Here is a 13924-nt window from a genome sequence, read left to right as displayed (position 1 = left end):
AAAACGAATCTTTACGGAATTGAGAGCATACCATTTACGTTCCAGTTTAAGGGGGAGACATTATAAAATACCGCTACTTTGTTTAAATATCTGTGCCGTCGAATACATAACTCAATTATAACGACTATAAATCAACACATAGACAAAGTAACTCCTGAAAAAAATACTACCACAGAGAATCAAACTCCCCCGCACTTTAGCAAGTTGGTACAGCTCAGTGCCCTCTGAACAGCGGATAAGAATACGAGGAGAAGGTAACGAAAATATCATTCTTTTTCTGCGTCTTTTGGATATAAAATGAGCATTTTCAAATTAGAGATATTCTCCCACGCTGTTCTGAATGTGTAATCCAGTGAAAGACGTGGTATGCGCTCTATTTTGTGAGGCGTTTAGGTTTATTTGCTGTTGTAGGCTGGTTTAGAGGCCTAAGAGTGTCATTGATATGTTTGTAAAACGGATATTAACGTTAAATATAAGTTGCATCACTAAACTCACGTTTAATTTAGCATTGAAATGTATTCTCTTGCCCTTAAAGGAGATCCTGTTCTCTTAGAGCAAAACATTAAACGCTGGACATGCTCCTGAAAATGTCTTTATTGTGTGTATCGGAGGTTGAATCTTAATTTGCTCCCTACATCATACACAGGACACGACACAGCTAAGTTAATTGTGACGTCATACTGTAAACTGGGCATTTAAGGACCACGAGATTAATTTAGAATCAACCCTAAGTTTTAACTGTATTTTCAGTGAGCTATTTGATTTTAAAAGCCTTTCTTCATAACTTCTGTAGTGTCCTATTACTGCCCTCTACCTAGACAGACAGCAGTATCAGATTTAGAAAAGCCACAAATATAAACATACATTTATTTATGTCCAGTATTGGAAATGCTAGTATTTGCATACTCCATCCCCTGGAAACTTGATGTAGTACTGACGTACCTCAATGAAAACATTAAGTTTTATTGTATGTGCTTAATCTCGTTTTAATATTGTATTTCTGATTTCATCCCTGAAGACATCATGGTGAACTTTGCGGCACTGGTGCGAGAGCACTGGGTCAACGTCCTGGTTCCACTGGGCTTTGTTGTTGGCATCTGTCTGGACAGGTGGAATGATCAGAAGTTGACAGCATTCAGAAACAAGAGTGCATTGTACAGCAGGTTTGTGTCACACACGGTCAGCATGGAATTGTACTCAGTTTGTTTATTAATTTATTTATTCATTCACTCATTTATTTTTCTCTCTCATTCTTAATGTGAGTTACAATATGTGATATGTAGTGTCTGGTCCATACGACATAACTTAAATCCTTACTGATGTTGAAAACATGAGAGAATCCACACATTTTGAGATTATACCCAAAAACCTGACCAGATTCCGGAATGTTATTTGAAAAAAAAAATCTATGCAGGTGAAAATATTTATTAAAATGTTTTGTTTGTATCAGAGTAAAATTATTTTTTCTTAATTTTTAAGGGGGTGGAAGCATGAAAGTTGGCTCTGCATAGCATTTCTTGCTTGACATCAGTACAATAAATTGTATATGAATTGTATATTGTAAGGGCGGCACGGTGGCGCAGCAGGTTAGTGTCGCAGTCACACAGCTCCAGGGTCCTAGAGGTTGTAGGTTCAAGTCCCACTCCGGGTGACTGTCTGTGAGGAGTGTGGTGTGTTCTCCCTGTGTCTGCGTGGGTTTCCTCCGGGTGACTGTCTCTGAGGAGTGTGGTGTGTTCTCCCTGTGTCTGCGTGGGTTTTCTCCGGGTGACTTTCTGTGAGGAGTGTGGTGTGTTCTCCCTGTGTCTGTGTGGGTTTCCTCCGGGTGACTGTCTGTGAGGAGTGTGGTGTGTTCTCCCTGTGTCTGTGTGGGTTTCCTCCGGGTGACTGTCTGTGAGGAGTGTGGTGTGTTCTCCTTGTGTCTGTGTGGGTTTCCTCCCACAGTCCAAAAACACATGTTGGTAGGTGGATTGGCGACTCAAAAGTGTGAGTGAGTGAGTGAATGTGAGTGTGTGTGTTGCCCTGTGAAGGACTGGCGCCCCCTCCAGGGTGTATTCTCGCCTTGCGCCCAATGATTCCAGGTAGGCTCTGGACCCACCGCGACCCTGAACTGGATAAGGGTTACAGATAATGAATGAATGAATGTATATTGTTAATAAATTAATCTTAATTAAAACAAATGTCTCTGTAAGATTTAAACAAGGACCTGCAAAATTTACCAGAGAATATATTGAATAAGAGATTATGTAAATGCACCACATTAGTATCAGAGAAATATACTGAGAAAATAAAACATGTCTTATTGTAGACACCCCCTTTTTTAGTGCTTTACCTTTTGGGATGAGTTGGAGAGGTATTTGTGATTCAGAACCAGTCAAACTTTAAACTAACTTTACTTGTGTTATGATTGAGTAAGTCTTCTGGCCGTGATTGATTACCACTCATTTAAAAAAGTCATAAGGGAAACATTCACACAGTTAAAGTTTAAACAGTAGGTTTGAAAAGTGTAAGTGATAAGTTTATTTACATTTTCATTAAGTCATAATTATTATTAAGAGCTGACCATGTCATAAAAAAAATAAGAATTTAAATACAACAAAACGAATTTGGTACATGTTTGTGTCATCAAAACCTTCAAAATGTTCCAGTATCCAGTGTACAGCTTTACCAGTACAGCAGAGAAGAGGCTTGTTACTGCAGAATGGAGGGAAAATGACACATTTCTTTATTAAAACATTTGATGAAATCCAGTTATGAGAAGGTGTCCCTGTTTTTTTTTCTGTGTAGTCTGTGGTATTAAAGATGATCTGAACAAAGGCTGAAATGTGAAATAAACCTAAAATGGTGTCATTGCAGGGACCTGAAGCCTGGCGAGGAACACACGTGGAAGTGAAGGCCCTCCTTCGGATATTTATTAGACCATCTGCTCTGCAACTAATACATTCTGTTGTCCACAAACCTGTAAATGACTTTAATATTTTTGATGTAAAATATATTGATACACCAAACATGCTTTTGATGTATTTTTTCTACCTGCATTTTCACATTTATTTTGTTACTAGGGTAACGTCTTGCTTCAGGATGACAGAGAATTATATTTTCATTCTAAAATGGGTACTGTAGTGACACACTGTACTGTAATGATACACACGGGGTACTGTAGTGACACACGGGGTACTGTAGTGAGCAAACGTTTCTGAATGAAAACAGAAAATAGATACATGTTTCTATCTGTGACCTGCATCTTTGTCAACACTCGTAATTTAAACTCAGAAAAGCCTTCTGTTCAGGAGAATCATTTATTGCAAAGGTGTAGTTATCAAACAGTCATCCATCAAATATTCTGTTTATTATTACATTCTTATTTAGATTTCTGAAATAGTATTTTGATTCTATGACATTGAGAAGAATAATTTTATTCTAATCATGTTTCAATTATAGCCAAAAAACATACATCAAATATCTTTTCACACCGTCAGAGGTGCAGATGTGTGGATTATTCCTTTCTCAAACAGCAACTCTGCCAGGGCTATCTGTAAAACAAGAAACACACAAGGCTGTAAACACATTGTGATCCATTAATCCAAATGTCAGAATAGATTATTACCCCTTAATACTCATCATTAAAATAATAACTTACCAAAAAAAAATTCACTAACGTTAAACTGTATTTTTAGAGTTCTGAGAGTTGCACCCTAATAACAGATGATGACGTACCTTGTCTTCTGCTGACTCACACGGTAAACTGGTGACTGTGATGAACTTTGGGTAACTGTGAATCAGGAACTCCACAGCATCTGTACACTACAGGAGAACAACACATTTAATGAAGCTCAGAAAAATCGCATGAATATAACATCTGAAGCACCATTTTTTTACCTCTACTTTAATCTCAATGCTCTTGGGCTCTTCTTTGTGGTAAACTCTGGAGTTCTCGGTGGTGTAGTACAGACGGACAGCCTCACCATCACTGCACAGTCTACAAAGAAACAGAAACTCCAGTGTTAATCTGTGGAAGTGATTCCTCAACAACAGTCTGATATGGTGATGGAGCAAAATACAGTGATGTTACTCCCTACGCAATGTTCTTTATAAAATCACTGGCTTTAGCTATGACTAATGAATTCATAAAACAGGACTGAACTGACAGGAGTGTTTCATACATACCTGGCAACCCCTGCTCTGATGAGCCTGATTTTGGTTTGACTCTTAATATGTGCAGCCAGACCCACAGCTTCTCCATCCTCCCACCGAGCAGGCGCTCCATACACACTACTGCTTTTCTCATCTACAGACACATGCACACACACACACACACTGCATGTTCATTTTACATGGTAAAGGTAGATCAGATGTAAATGTCTACTCCATAATTCATTCCTGACTTCAAGCACAGACAGCAACTCTACAGTGAAGACACTGTTTACAAAATTACCTGAATATAATACAGCAGCCACAGTACTGACACACACCAGTCAGGAAAGACATACCTTATTATAGATTATAGATGGTGACCACACTACTGTTAACACAACTCTACTGAATGTGTCAACATACTGAAGGAGAATTACAGCTGCTCATATCTGCACCATCAAGTCAATAGATGCCCGAGCTGCCTAGCGCTGTGCTTGTGATGGTGGAGAGGAGAGGCCACCTGATCCACCCAGAGAGAATATGGGCAATCGGTCTCTTGGACCCTCTGCATTAAATGGCAAAGGCATTTCATGGGATTGTCTCAGTTTACCTGCAGAAAGCACAGGTGGAAGACAATCATGCAGGAATTCTCTGGCTTTCTGATCCACAGCTGCATCCACGGGAGCATAGGACACCAGCTTCTTCATCAAGCCCTCAATGTGGGACAGAAATTTGTCTCTGCGTGGGTCCTCCTGTTTACACACAAAGACAAACCCCCATATAATGGGTGTGAAGTTAATTAAGACATATTTCCCCAGAGGAAATGCTTTTATCTATGAATAAAAGAACGTATCAAAAAGCCTTTACCTTGTCAGAGTTTTGCACTCCCATGAAAGTAAGGTAATCAACTGGCAGACCTTTACGAAATTCCACATCCTCCTCCATCGCCATTTCTAGGGCTGCTGGCATCACCTGTCAAACAAAGGGATAAACCAAACGAAAAGTCGTAAGTGCACATACAGTGATTAAAGCTTAAATCTAAGTGAAAAAAACAGGCAAGACAAGAATATTGGCCCCAAATAAATTTCTGCCAAATATGTATCAGTACATCTTTCTAATTAGTAAATTCAATTACTTTAACTAGAATCTGTTACGGCCTTCGGTTCATAAGAAATGTTGGCTGAGTTTGTTTAAGAGACAGGCACTGGAACAAAGAAAAGATCAGTTTAGATTTTGGTCCAAAGCCCACCTTTAGGAGCAGGTCTCCCCAGCTGTTCCTTTGGAAGGAGGAGATGGTGATGTGCATTGAGTGAGCGTCAGGAAGGCAGTTTCCCTGGTGAATAAAACCACGAGGGAGGTACAGCAGGTCTCCCGCCTCCAGAACAATGTCCATTATAGGCTTCCCGACCTCTGCCTGCTTGAAATTAGCTTTGAGAACCACAACAGAAGAATTTGAAAATCAGATTTTCTTTACCTACAACTACACAGAGGTTACTGATTTACAATTCAGTCTGTGTCTTAAAGGCTAAGCAGCAGTGATATGAAAGTGTCAAACAAATAAATACAGTGGAATTTGAGTTCCTAACTTGTGTTTATTGATAGTCAGAAAACATGTTATTTCTTAGTAATTGAAGGAATAAGGTTTAAAAGACTGTTGGTCCCCCCCCCCAACGGTGTTGGGAAACTCTAATAGGCGTCTTGCCTGTGACGTAGATGGTGGACAACAACTCTAGAAGCTGCACTTAATTTAATGCAAAATGACAAAAAGGTGTGTTGTTTTTGGCTGCAATCATTCAATGTACAGTGGGACATCTGTGAACAAATGGCCCAAAGATCCCAAAATATCCAGAAAATGGACTAAATTTGTCAACTTTAAATGGGCACTTTGGAAAGGACCATCCGCTCACTCCGTTATCTGTAGCTCATTTCACTGGCGCTTTTCCAACAATATGGACATGTAAGGACACCAACGAAAGGTGTTCAAGAGCCTCTGTAACATGGAGGTAAACAGGGTAAGGACACTCACTTCGCCTGTTTTAGTTGGTGTTAGTTAACGTTAGCTTGACTCGCTAAACTCGGTGTCTCAGATTATACTCGGCTACGTAGCTGCATTACGGAGGTTTATAGTGTCGGATGAATTCGAGTTCGACTTCGATCACATTTACAAGAATAACGGTACCTCTACATTTGAGTTTAGCTTATTGCTAGGCTATTGTCATGAATAATGTTGGTTATTTAGCTAGATACTGTCATAACAGTCAGTCATAACGGTGTTTTACCGCGGCGTTGTTCAGCTGTTGTCCACCAGTAACGTCACGGTCGCGTTCGAGAATTTCCGTAGCGAGCTCGGGTTTTTCCGTCAATTTAATAAAATTGTCAGTTTTAAAGCAAATTAAGCTGCTATTTTCATTTTAATTCATACTTATACATGTCAGTAACTACAATAATGTGGAATATTCATGGAGGTCCATTAAGTGGTGCTTAGCCTTTAAATGAACAATAATATTATTTAATATTCACCAATACAGTGCCTGTTACTCAGCTGAAAGCCATTCATTTTATGTACTGAAAGAATACTTACGACTTGAAACGACAGGCAGGGTTTCATCTGCAGACCTAAAAAAACAGTAGACAGCCAGAAGACTTCAAGATTATCATGTGGTTGTACATCATTAAAATGGTAACTATCTTATTCCTAACTAGTGGTAACTGTGAGTGCCTGTGATTTAATCAAGTGCCTCACCGTGGGTTGTACACTCTCCAGTGTTTCTTTCCTTCTAGCTGCATAAGAAAGGCCTCTATATCGTCATAGTGAGGAGCAAAGCCCTGTGTTCCTGCTGGAGTCAGGTATCTGCACAAACAATTCAGAAACATCACTGAGCAGTAAATAAAAAGGTAATCAGGCCTTTTCTCCAGTGATTCTCTCACATGTTTTGAAACAGACATCATACCGATGCATCAGAGATCCTGCACTAAACCTATGTGAACATGACCACCCCCATGTATCAGACCCACTATATGAGGCACAGACTCGGTTCATTCAGGGACTACAAAGCAATCTGAGCTGCACTTTAAAGAAAAAACATGTAGACATGATAAAGGATCACTGGCACAAATATTATTTTCGCTGTATTTAAAACTGACAGAGTCCTTCTTTAACACAGATATCGTATTAAAGTCGTGTTAATGCTGCATATACTCTTACACGTTGGATCCTGCCATACTGCCAAACTTTTCCTGGAGGATGGACAGAACATTCCACACAGTGGAAGAGAATGCCTGAGGGTTCAGCATCCGGAGAGAGCATCCATTCTGAGAACAAATAAAACAAACGCCATTAAATATGACACACAAATAACCATTACACTTGCTCCCAGTGTTGGAAGGTTTTGTCAAATTTGCGGCCACAACCAGAATCGTCAGGTGCAGGTGTCGTAATAAGAACATATACAATTAAAATTTAATAAAACATACACAAATCAAAACTAACAATGTAAAACATGAGTTATATACAGGGGGTCCTCGACTTACGACGTTGATCCGTTCCTACGTCGCGTCGTAAACCGATTTTCGGAGCAAGTCGGAACATACGTACATACTGTACGTAAATAACATACTGTACGCACTTATCCTATCCCGCCGCGCAACCGTGCATTCTTCCGCCGCGTAACCGTGTATTCTTCCGCCGCGCAACCGTGTATTCTTCCGCCGCGCAACCGTGTATTCTTCCGCTGCGCACACCAAACACGAAGTTCACATTACGACGTTTACGACGCAAAACCACTTTAGTTGAAACAAGGCTTTATACAGTAAATGGGAGATGTGTAATAACCACGAAACATCGTAACTCGGGACTGACGTAACCCGAGGACCTCCTGTATAATAAATAGGAGTCGTCATTCAAATCAAAAGTTTAATCGAGTTAATCACAGTGTCGTTCTGTGATTAATCATGATTAATTAATAAAGTAAATGTCAAGATTTCCTTGTTTTATTGGAAGGAATATTTAACAAATGTTAGGAGTGGTATGCACAACAGGTCCTTTTAACATTATAATATTTCCATGTAGTTCTTACGATATTTGAATCTCTTAATTTGTAGAGTTAACGTTTGAAGGAGAGTTGACATCAAACTAGGGCTGGACGATACAGCCAATATTTATATCACGATATATTTCTTCATTACGGTCGATATGATTGAATTCCGATATCGATATGAACAGAATAAAATCCACTCAAAACCATCCAAGAACAAACAAAAAAACATGACATCACCTTCAAACATAAACCTATTGGCTTTGTCAATATTAATATTTTTAAACTAAATTTTAAGTTGAGTCCTGAACTGACGACAGTGGTCTGTAATGAACGTCTGTGACCGATGCTGTGAATAGTGTGTATTGAAATATTGAATACGTGTTTAAAAATCATATCATAACTGAAACATTTTATATTGCGATATATATTGATATTGAAATATCGTCCAGCCCTACATCTAACACAACCAAGCTTTGACACGAGCTTTAATTTAGAAAACTACAGCACGCAGTAATGAATTATGGGAGGAAGTTGTGGTCAACTTTGGTAAAATTATATATATATGCGTTTTAAAACATTCACGTTAAATTTCTCCAGATTAATCACGTGTTAACGTTGAGAGCACTACTAACAACACATATTGCAATAGGTTAAAGTGCACCAACTACAGGAGGGAAATGGGAAGGGGTTCATAATCAGCAGATTTGGGACAGGGTATACACAGTACCCACAGTGATTATGCACAATGCATTATGGGACGGGAGGCCTTCTAATTTAGGAGGCTTATGGCCTGGAGAAAGAAGTTGAGGTGGTGTCAGCTGGCTTGAGTCTTTATGGCTCTCGCTCTTGGTCTCCACTGAGAGTAAAACCACTGGAAGAGAGTGACAAGGATGAGACAGGCCTTGGTTTTTCTCTAATTGTGCTCCAAAAAAGCTCTTTACACTCTGTTTTTAGTTTAGCACTTGAGTTTTTACAACTGGGGCACCAAGTAAAGTGCTTCTAAAAAGTGCCCTGTATTTCCCTTCAAATACGCACAGTCCTTAAATCGTTGTGTACGTTTTGTACATTTCTGTCTGTGGAGAACCCTTATTGAATTGGCTTCTCATGTTGCTTGGTTTCAAACTCTGTTTGGCACACATGTATAAGTATGGACAAAAGGGAAGCCCCTTTTCTACAAGCGAACGCAGTAGAAAACAGTTTTAAACAGGGCCTCAGACTAAAGAGGAACACCATTAGAAATCAAACATGTCTTGCCTGAGGGACTACATTTAGGGTAAAGGAGACTGACTGTTTACATTGGATTTCTCACTGAACCACAGTCTGGGGTTATTTCTCTCTCCTGTTGTTTTCCTTTCTCACTACTATAATAGTCTCTCGGTTTCAGAAAAACACACACACACACTGGCTTTCCTAGACTCTTTGAGGATCTGCCCGGGTTCCACTGTGGTCCCTCTGCTGATGAGTGCAGAATACCGAGCGACTGACAGAGTCACGGTCAGTTAACATCACCGGAAGCTGGATGATGACACGACTGCTTTCATTAGAAAACTATGTCATCGTTATCTATAATCCTGGTTGACAACATGATGATCCCCAAGACTGGTCTGTGACGCCTGCTTCTAGAGCCGAGTGTTGCTCTACATTCATCTGTACAGGAGTGTGTACGTCTGTGTATGTTCCAGACAATAGAAAAGTTACTATATCTCAGTCAATGAGACATTAGTTATAAGAATATTAAAAAAATATTATTCCCACTCCCTTTTTCTCCAGTATGGAGTTCAAAAGTGGTTGTGGCTCATGAGAACTGTGACGTACCTCATAGAAATCCCACACTGTGTATGGAAGCGCCCTCCCAGGAGGATTGTGTGTCTCTCTTTGGTCGTTGGCGTAGCTCGTTACATCCAGGTTTACCCCATACTGGACATCATCCTACGGAATGACATGGGATTAAATGGTTAAGACCTGAACAAAGTCATACTGAGAGGTTTAGTGTGTAAGCTTCCTTAATACTGAGGTATATTTATGACAAACATGCTCTAAGTCTTAACCCATATAATTCACCTTTATCTTTCAGATAACGACATCAAAACGACTTCGAATTAAACCAATCACATCGACAACAACCCGACAACTGATTAATGCCGAAATTAAACATCACACACAGATGTACTCACGTTTCTCAAAATGCTGTCAAACTCAGCTGTTGAGAAAAGCCCCTGGTAATACTCTGGATTCTGTCGTTTGATTAAGAGAGGCTTCTTCTCCCAATAGTCTCTGTCACACAAACCGTTTACATTGCATCTTACATTATCATTGGTGTGATATTTCACATCAGAAAATACATTCAGAAACATGTTACATTCATAGGATTGTCACTTTAGTCTGTGTTTTTGGAGGTAGATTTACTCTAATTAGCATTAATCGAGGGTGCGAGGAACATGCTTGGTGAAGAAATATGTTTGTTATTAATTCGCTCACACACACACCTGTGGAAACTGAACACACTGGACTGTGGGAGGAAACCCACACAGACACAGTGAGAACACGTTGGGGGAATGAGGTGGGGACCAAACCCGGGAGGACTCTGAAACACTGAAGCTGTGACAGTGACACTAACTGTTGCATCACCATGTCACTCCGTGATTGTTACTAATGATACATTTTAGTGTCTGTTCTAGTCTATCAATGTTTTATAAATGCAATACACCACTAAAGACCATGTGTTACAGATTATACACATGACAAATGTAGTTTAGCTGTGGTGATTTATTTTTGTGCGCTGAAAGTAAAGTAGGTGCACGGTTGTGCAGCGGGTAGTGTCTCAGTCACACAGCTCCAGGGACCTGGAGGTTGTGGGTTCGATTCCCGCTCCGGGTGACTGTCTGTGAGGAGTGTGGTGTGTTCTCTCTGTGTCTGCGTGGGTTTCCTCCGGGTGACTGTCTGTGAGGAGTGTGGTGTGTTCTCTCTGTGTCTGCGTGGGTTTCCTCCAGGTGACTGTCTGTGAGGAGTGTGGTGTGTTCTCCCTGTGTCTGCGTGGGTTTCCTCCGGGTGACTGTCTGTGAGGAGTGTGGTGTGTTCTCCCTGTGTCTGCATGGGTTTCCTCCGGGTGACTGTCTGTGAGGAGTGTGATGTGTTCTCCCTGTGTCTGCGTGGGTTTCCTCCGGGTGACTGTCTGTGAGGAGTGTGGTGTGTTCTCCCTGTGTCTGCGTGGGTTTCCTTCGGGTGACTGTCTGTGAGGAGTGTGGTGTGTTCTCCCTGTGTCTGCGTGGGTTTCCTCCGGGTGACTGTCTGTGAGGAGTGTGATGTGTTCTCCCTGTGTCTGCGTGGGTTTCCTCCGGGTGACTGTCTGTGAGGAGTGTGGTGTGTTCTCCCTGTGTCTGCGTGGTTTTCCTCCGGGTGACTGTCTGTGAGGAGTGTGGTGTGTTCTCCCTGTGTCTGCGTGGTTTTCCTCCGGGTGACTGTCTGTGAGGAGTGTGGTGTGTTCTCCCTGTATCTGCGTGGGTTTCCTCCGGGGGACTGTCTGTGAGGAGTGTGGTGTGTTCTCCCTGTGTCTGCGTGGGTTTCCTCCGGGTGACTGTCTGTAAGGAGTGTGGTGTGTTCTCCCTGTGTCTGCGTGGGTTTCCTCCGGGTGACTGTCTGTGAGGAGTGTGGTATGTTCTCCCTGTGTCTGCGTGGGTTTCCTCCGGGTGACTGTCTGTGAGGAGTGTGGTGTGTTCTCCCTGTGTCTGCGTGGGTTTCCTCCGGGTGACTGTCTGTGAGGAGTTTGGTGTGTTTTCCCTGTGTCCACGTGGGTTTCCTCCGGGTGACTGTCTGTAAGGAGTGTGGTGTGTTCTCCCTGTGTCTGCGTGGGTTTCCTCCGGGTGACTGTCTGTGAGGAGTGTGGTGTGTTCTCCCTGTGTCTGCGTAGGTTTCCTCTGGGTGACTGTCTGTGAGGAGTGTGGTGTGTTCTCCCTGTGTCTGCGTGGGTTTCCTCCGGGTGACTGTCTGTGAGAAGTTTGGTGTGTTCTCCCTGTGTCTGCGTGGGTTTCCTCTGGATAACTGTCTGTGAGAGATTTGGTTTGTGTTCTCCCTGTGTCTGCGTGGGTTTCCTCCGGGTGACTGTCTGTGAGAAGTTTGGTGTGTTCTCCCTGTGTCTGCGTGGGTTTCCTCCGGGTGACTGTCTGTGAGAAGCTTGGTAGGTGGATTGGCAAATCAAAAGTGTCCGTAGGTGTGAGTGAATGTGTGAGTGTGTGTTGCCCTGTGAAGGACTGGCGCCCCCTCCAAGGTGTGTTCCTGCCTTGCGCCCAATGATTCCAGATAGGCTCTGGACCCACCGTGACCCTGAACTGGATAAGGGCTACAGACAATAAATGAATGAAAGTAAAGTGAACAGAGGCACACCTAAAGAAGGTTTTGGCTTGATGTGGATATATCAGCCACTGGAAGAGTCTGTTGGCTCTCTCCCTGCTGTTACTGACTTTGGTCAGCTCAGTGAGAAGCGTGGGAAGAGTCTCAGTGTCCACTCCTTCTGTCCCGTTTGCTGACAACTGCACTTGCTGTAAGGTAAATGACTGATGAGTTTAATGCTTCTAAAATACACTCAAAAATGAAAGTGATTTAAACCTGAAAAAAAACTTACCTTAGTATTTTTGTCCTGATTCTCCTCCTTTTTGCCCTTTTTTTGACCTTCTCCTTTTGAAGAGGGGCTCTTCTTCATTTTCTTGGATTTTACCGATGGCGTGTCACCATTCTCTTTTCTTTTCTTCTTCTTCACATGTGCCACAGAACCCTGATCAACAAAACAATACAATTTAGTATTAGACTCATTCCTGATTCAATGAGAACTCTTATTTAGTGCCATTTAGTCATGAAAGTCAAGTACAGCTGGTGGGGGATAGATTCTGGGTCACAAACACCACTCTAACTGATCCCAAAAACACTAGATGGAGCTCCATCACTCCACAGCCCAATGCTGGAGGCATTTATAACACTCTGATACTCCGCAGTGTCCTGTTTCATGTCGTTATTTGTCTACGGAGATTGTACCAGCTGCATGTGTAACATTACATTTGAACGCCCGTGTCCTCAGTGGGTGAGGGTTACAATACTTTAGCCGAATTTACTGATTAAAAGGGGTGTCTACAAACATTTGGAAACATAATGTACTTATATTAGTGCTTTTATACATGTTTAACATTACTTTTCCATTCCTTTGGGCTCCTCTGCCCTCCACAGACCAGGACATTAATGATAAACTTAACGGAGAGTATCCGAATTTTTACGAACGGACAACGGATTTGTTTTGATTTAATTTTCCACATTTCTTCATTATAAAAAACAGTCAGACTCACACAGAAAACGGCCAGTGAGTTACATTCCGTTCTCTGAGGTTTATAAATGTATTAATTGTGTAAAAATGAGTGAGTACCTCCTGTGTTTGCTGTGAATGTTTCGTCATTTGATAGTAAGCGAAGGCAGACACGTTCCGCTCCATGTTGCTATGAGCAGCGTGAGCTGGGGTTGCCAGATACCGGTGAGAAATCCCTCCCCGGTGAATTTTCCCTTATCTTTTCCGCTGATTTTCACATAAAATAATAGGCGGGAAATCATATTTAATTTAGGAGACATTTCAGTTTGTGAACACATTTTACCATTTTATAGCCTCAGTCTTCGTAAATTGTTCCCACAAGTTAAAATATATTTTCACATTTCTGCAATTCACAACTTTACTTTTTTGTCTGTCTGCATCTTTGCTGCTGACATTCTTTTACAATAAG

At 41.5% G+C, this 13924-nt stretch overlaps 2 protein-coding genes across 3 annotated transcripts; one reads left to right on the top strand and one right to left on the bottom strand.

Moving 5' to 3' along the window:
* Positions 1 to 38: 38 nt before the first annotated feature.
* On the top strand, positions 39 to 2998 carry LOC136701544 (NADH dehydrogenase [ubiquinone] 1 beta subcomplex subunit 1-like). Of its 2 annotated transcripts, none has more exons than XM_066676126.1 (3): positions 39 to 254; positions 1019 to 1163; positions 2854 to 2998. In XM_066676126.1, the coding sequence occupies exons 2-3, from the start codon at positions 1024 to 1026 to the stop codon at positions 2888 to 2890; spliced, it is 177 nt and encodes a 58-aa protein (XP_066532223.1). In that variant the 5' UTR covers positions 39 to 254; positions 1019 to 1023; the 3' UTR covers positions 2891 to 2998. The 2 variants fall into 2 exon arrangements, with proteins under 2 accessions (XP_066532223.1, XP_066532224.1); XM_066676127.1 differs by lacking the exon at positions 39 to 254 and adding an exon at positions 260 to 364.
* A 282-nt stretch (positions 2999 to 3280) lies between these two features.
* Positions 3281 to 13719, bottom strand: riox1 (ribosomal oxygenase 1). Its single transcript, XM_066676124.1, has 15 exons — positions 13576 to 13719; positions 12787 to 12936; positions 12549 to 12703; positions 10343 to 10442; positions 9984 to 10097; positions 7337 to 7443; positions 6875 to 6982; positions 6713 to 6747; positions 5381 to 5559; positions 4999 to 5103; positions 4742 to 4883; positions 4165 to 4285; positions 3877 to 3976; positions 3715 to 3801; positions 3281 to 3530 (listed from the first exon to the last, which is right to left on the bottom strand). The coding sequence occupies exons 1-15, from the start codon at positions 13639 to 13641 to the stop codon at positions 3465 to 3467; spliced, it is 1635 nt and encodes a 544-aa protein (XP_066532221.1). The 5' UTR covers positions 13642 to 13719; the 3' UTR covers positions 3281 to 3464.
* Between the last annotated feature and the right edge of the window lie 205 nt (positions 13720 to 13924).

Source organism: Hoplias malabaricus, chromosome 7 (genome assembly GCF_029633855.1).
Source record: "Hoplias malabaricus isolate fHopMal1 chromosome 7, fHopMal1.hap1, whole genome shotgun sequence".
NCBI classification, from domain to species: domain Eukaryota; kingdom Metazoa; phylum Chordata; class Actinopteri; order Characiformes; family Erythrinidae; genus Hoplias; species Hoplias malabaricus.
This window is presented reverse-complemented; position numbering and strand designations above follow the sequence as displayed.

Coding starts and splice junctions, on each gene's coding strand:
- LOC136701544 (XM_066676126.1), top strand. CDS start 1,024: ATGGTGAACTTTGCGGCACTGGTGCGAGAGCACTGGGTCAACGTCCTG. Junction 1,164..2,853: donor AAGAGTGCATTGTACAGCAG/GTTTGTGTCACA, acceptor GTGTCATTGCAG/GGACCTGAAGCCTGGCGAGG.
- riox1 (XM_066676124.1), bottom strand. CDS start 13,641: ATGGAGCGGAACGTGTCTGCCTTCGCTTACTATCAAATGACGAAACAT. Junction 12,704..12,786: donor ATCAGGACAAAAATACTAAG/GTAAGTTTTTTT, acceptor TTTACCTTACAG/CAAGTGCAGTTGTCAGCAAA. Junction 4,884..4,998: donor GAGTGCAAAACTCTGACAAG/GTAAAGGCTTTT, acceptor GTGTGTAAACAG/GAGGACCCACGCAGAGACAA.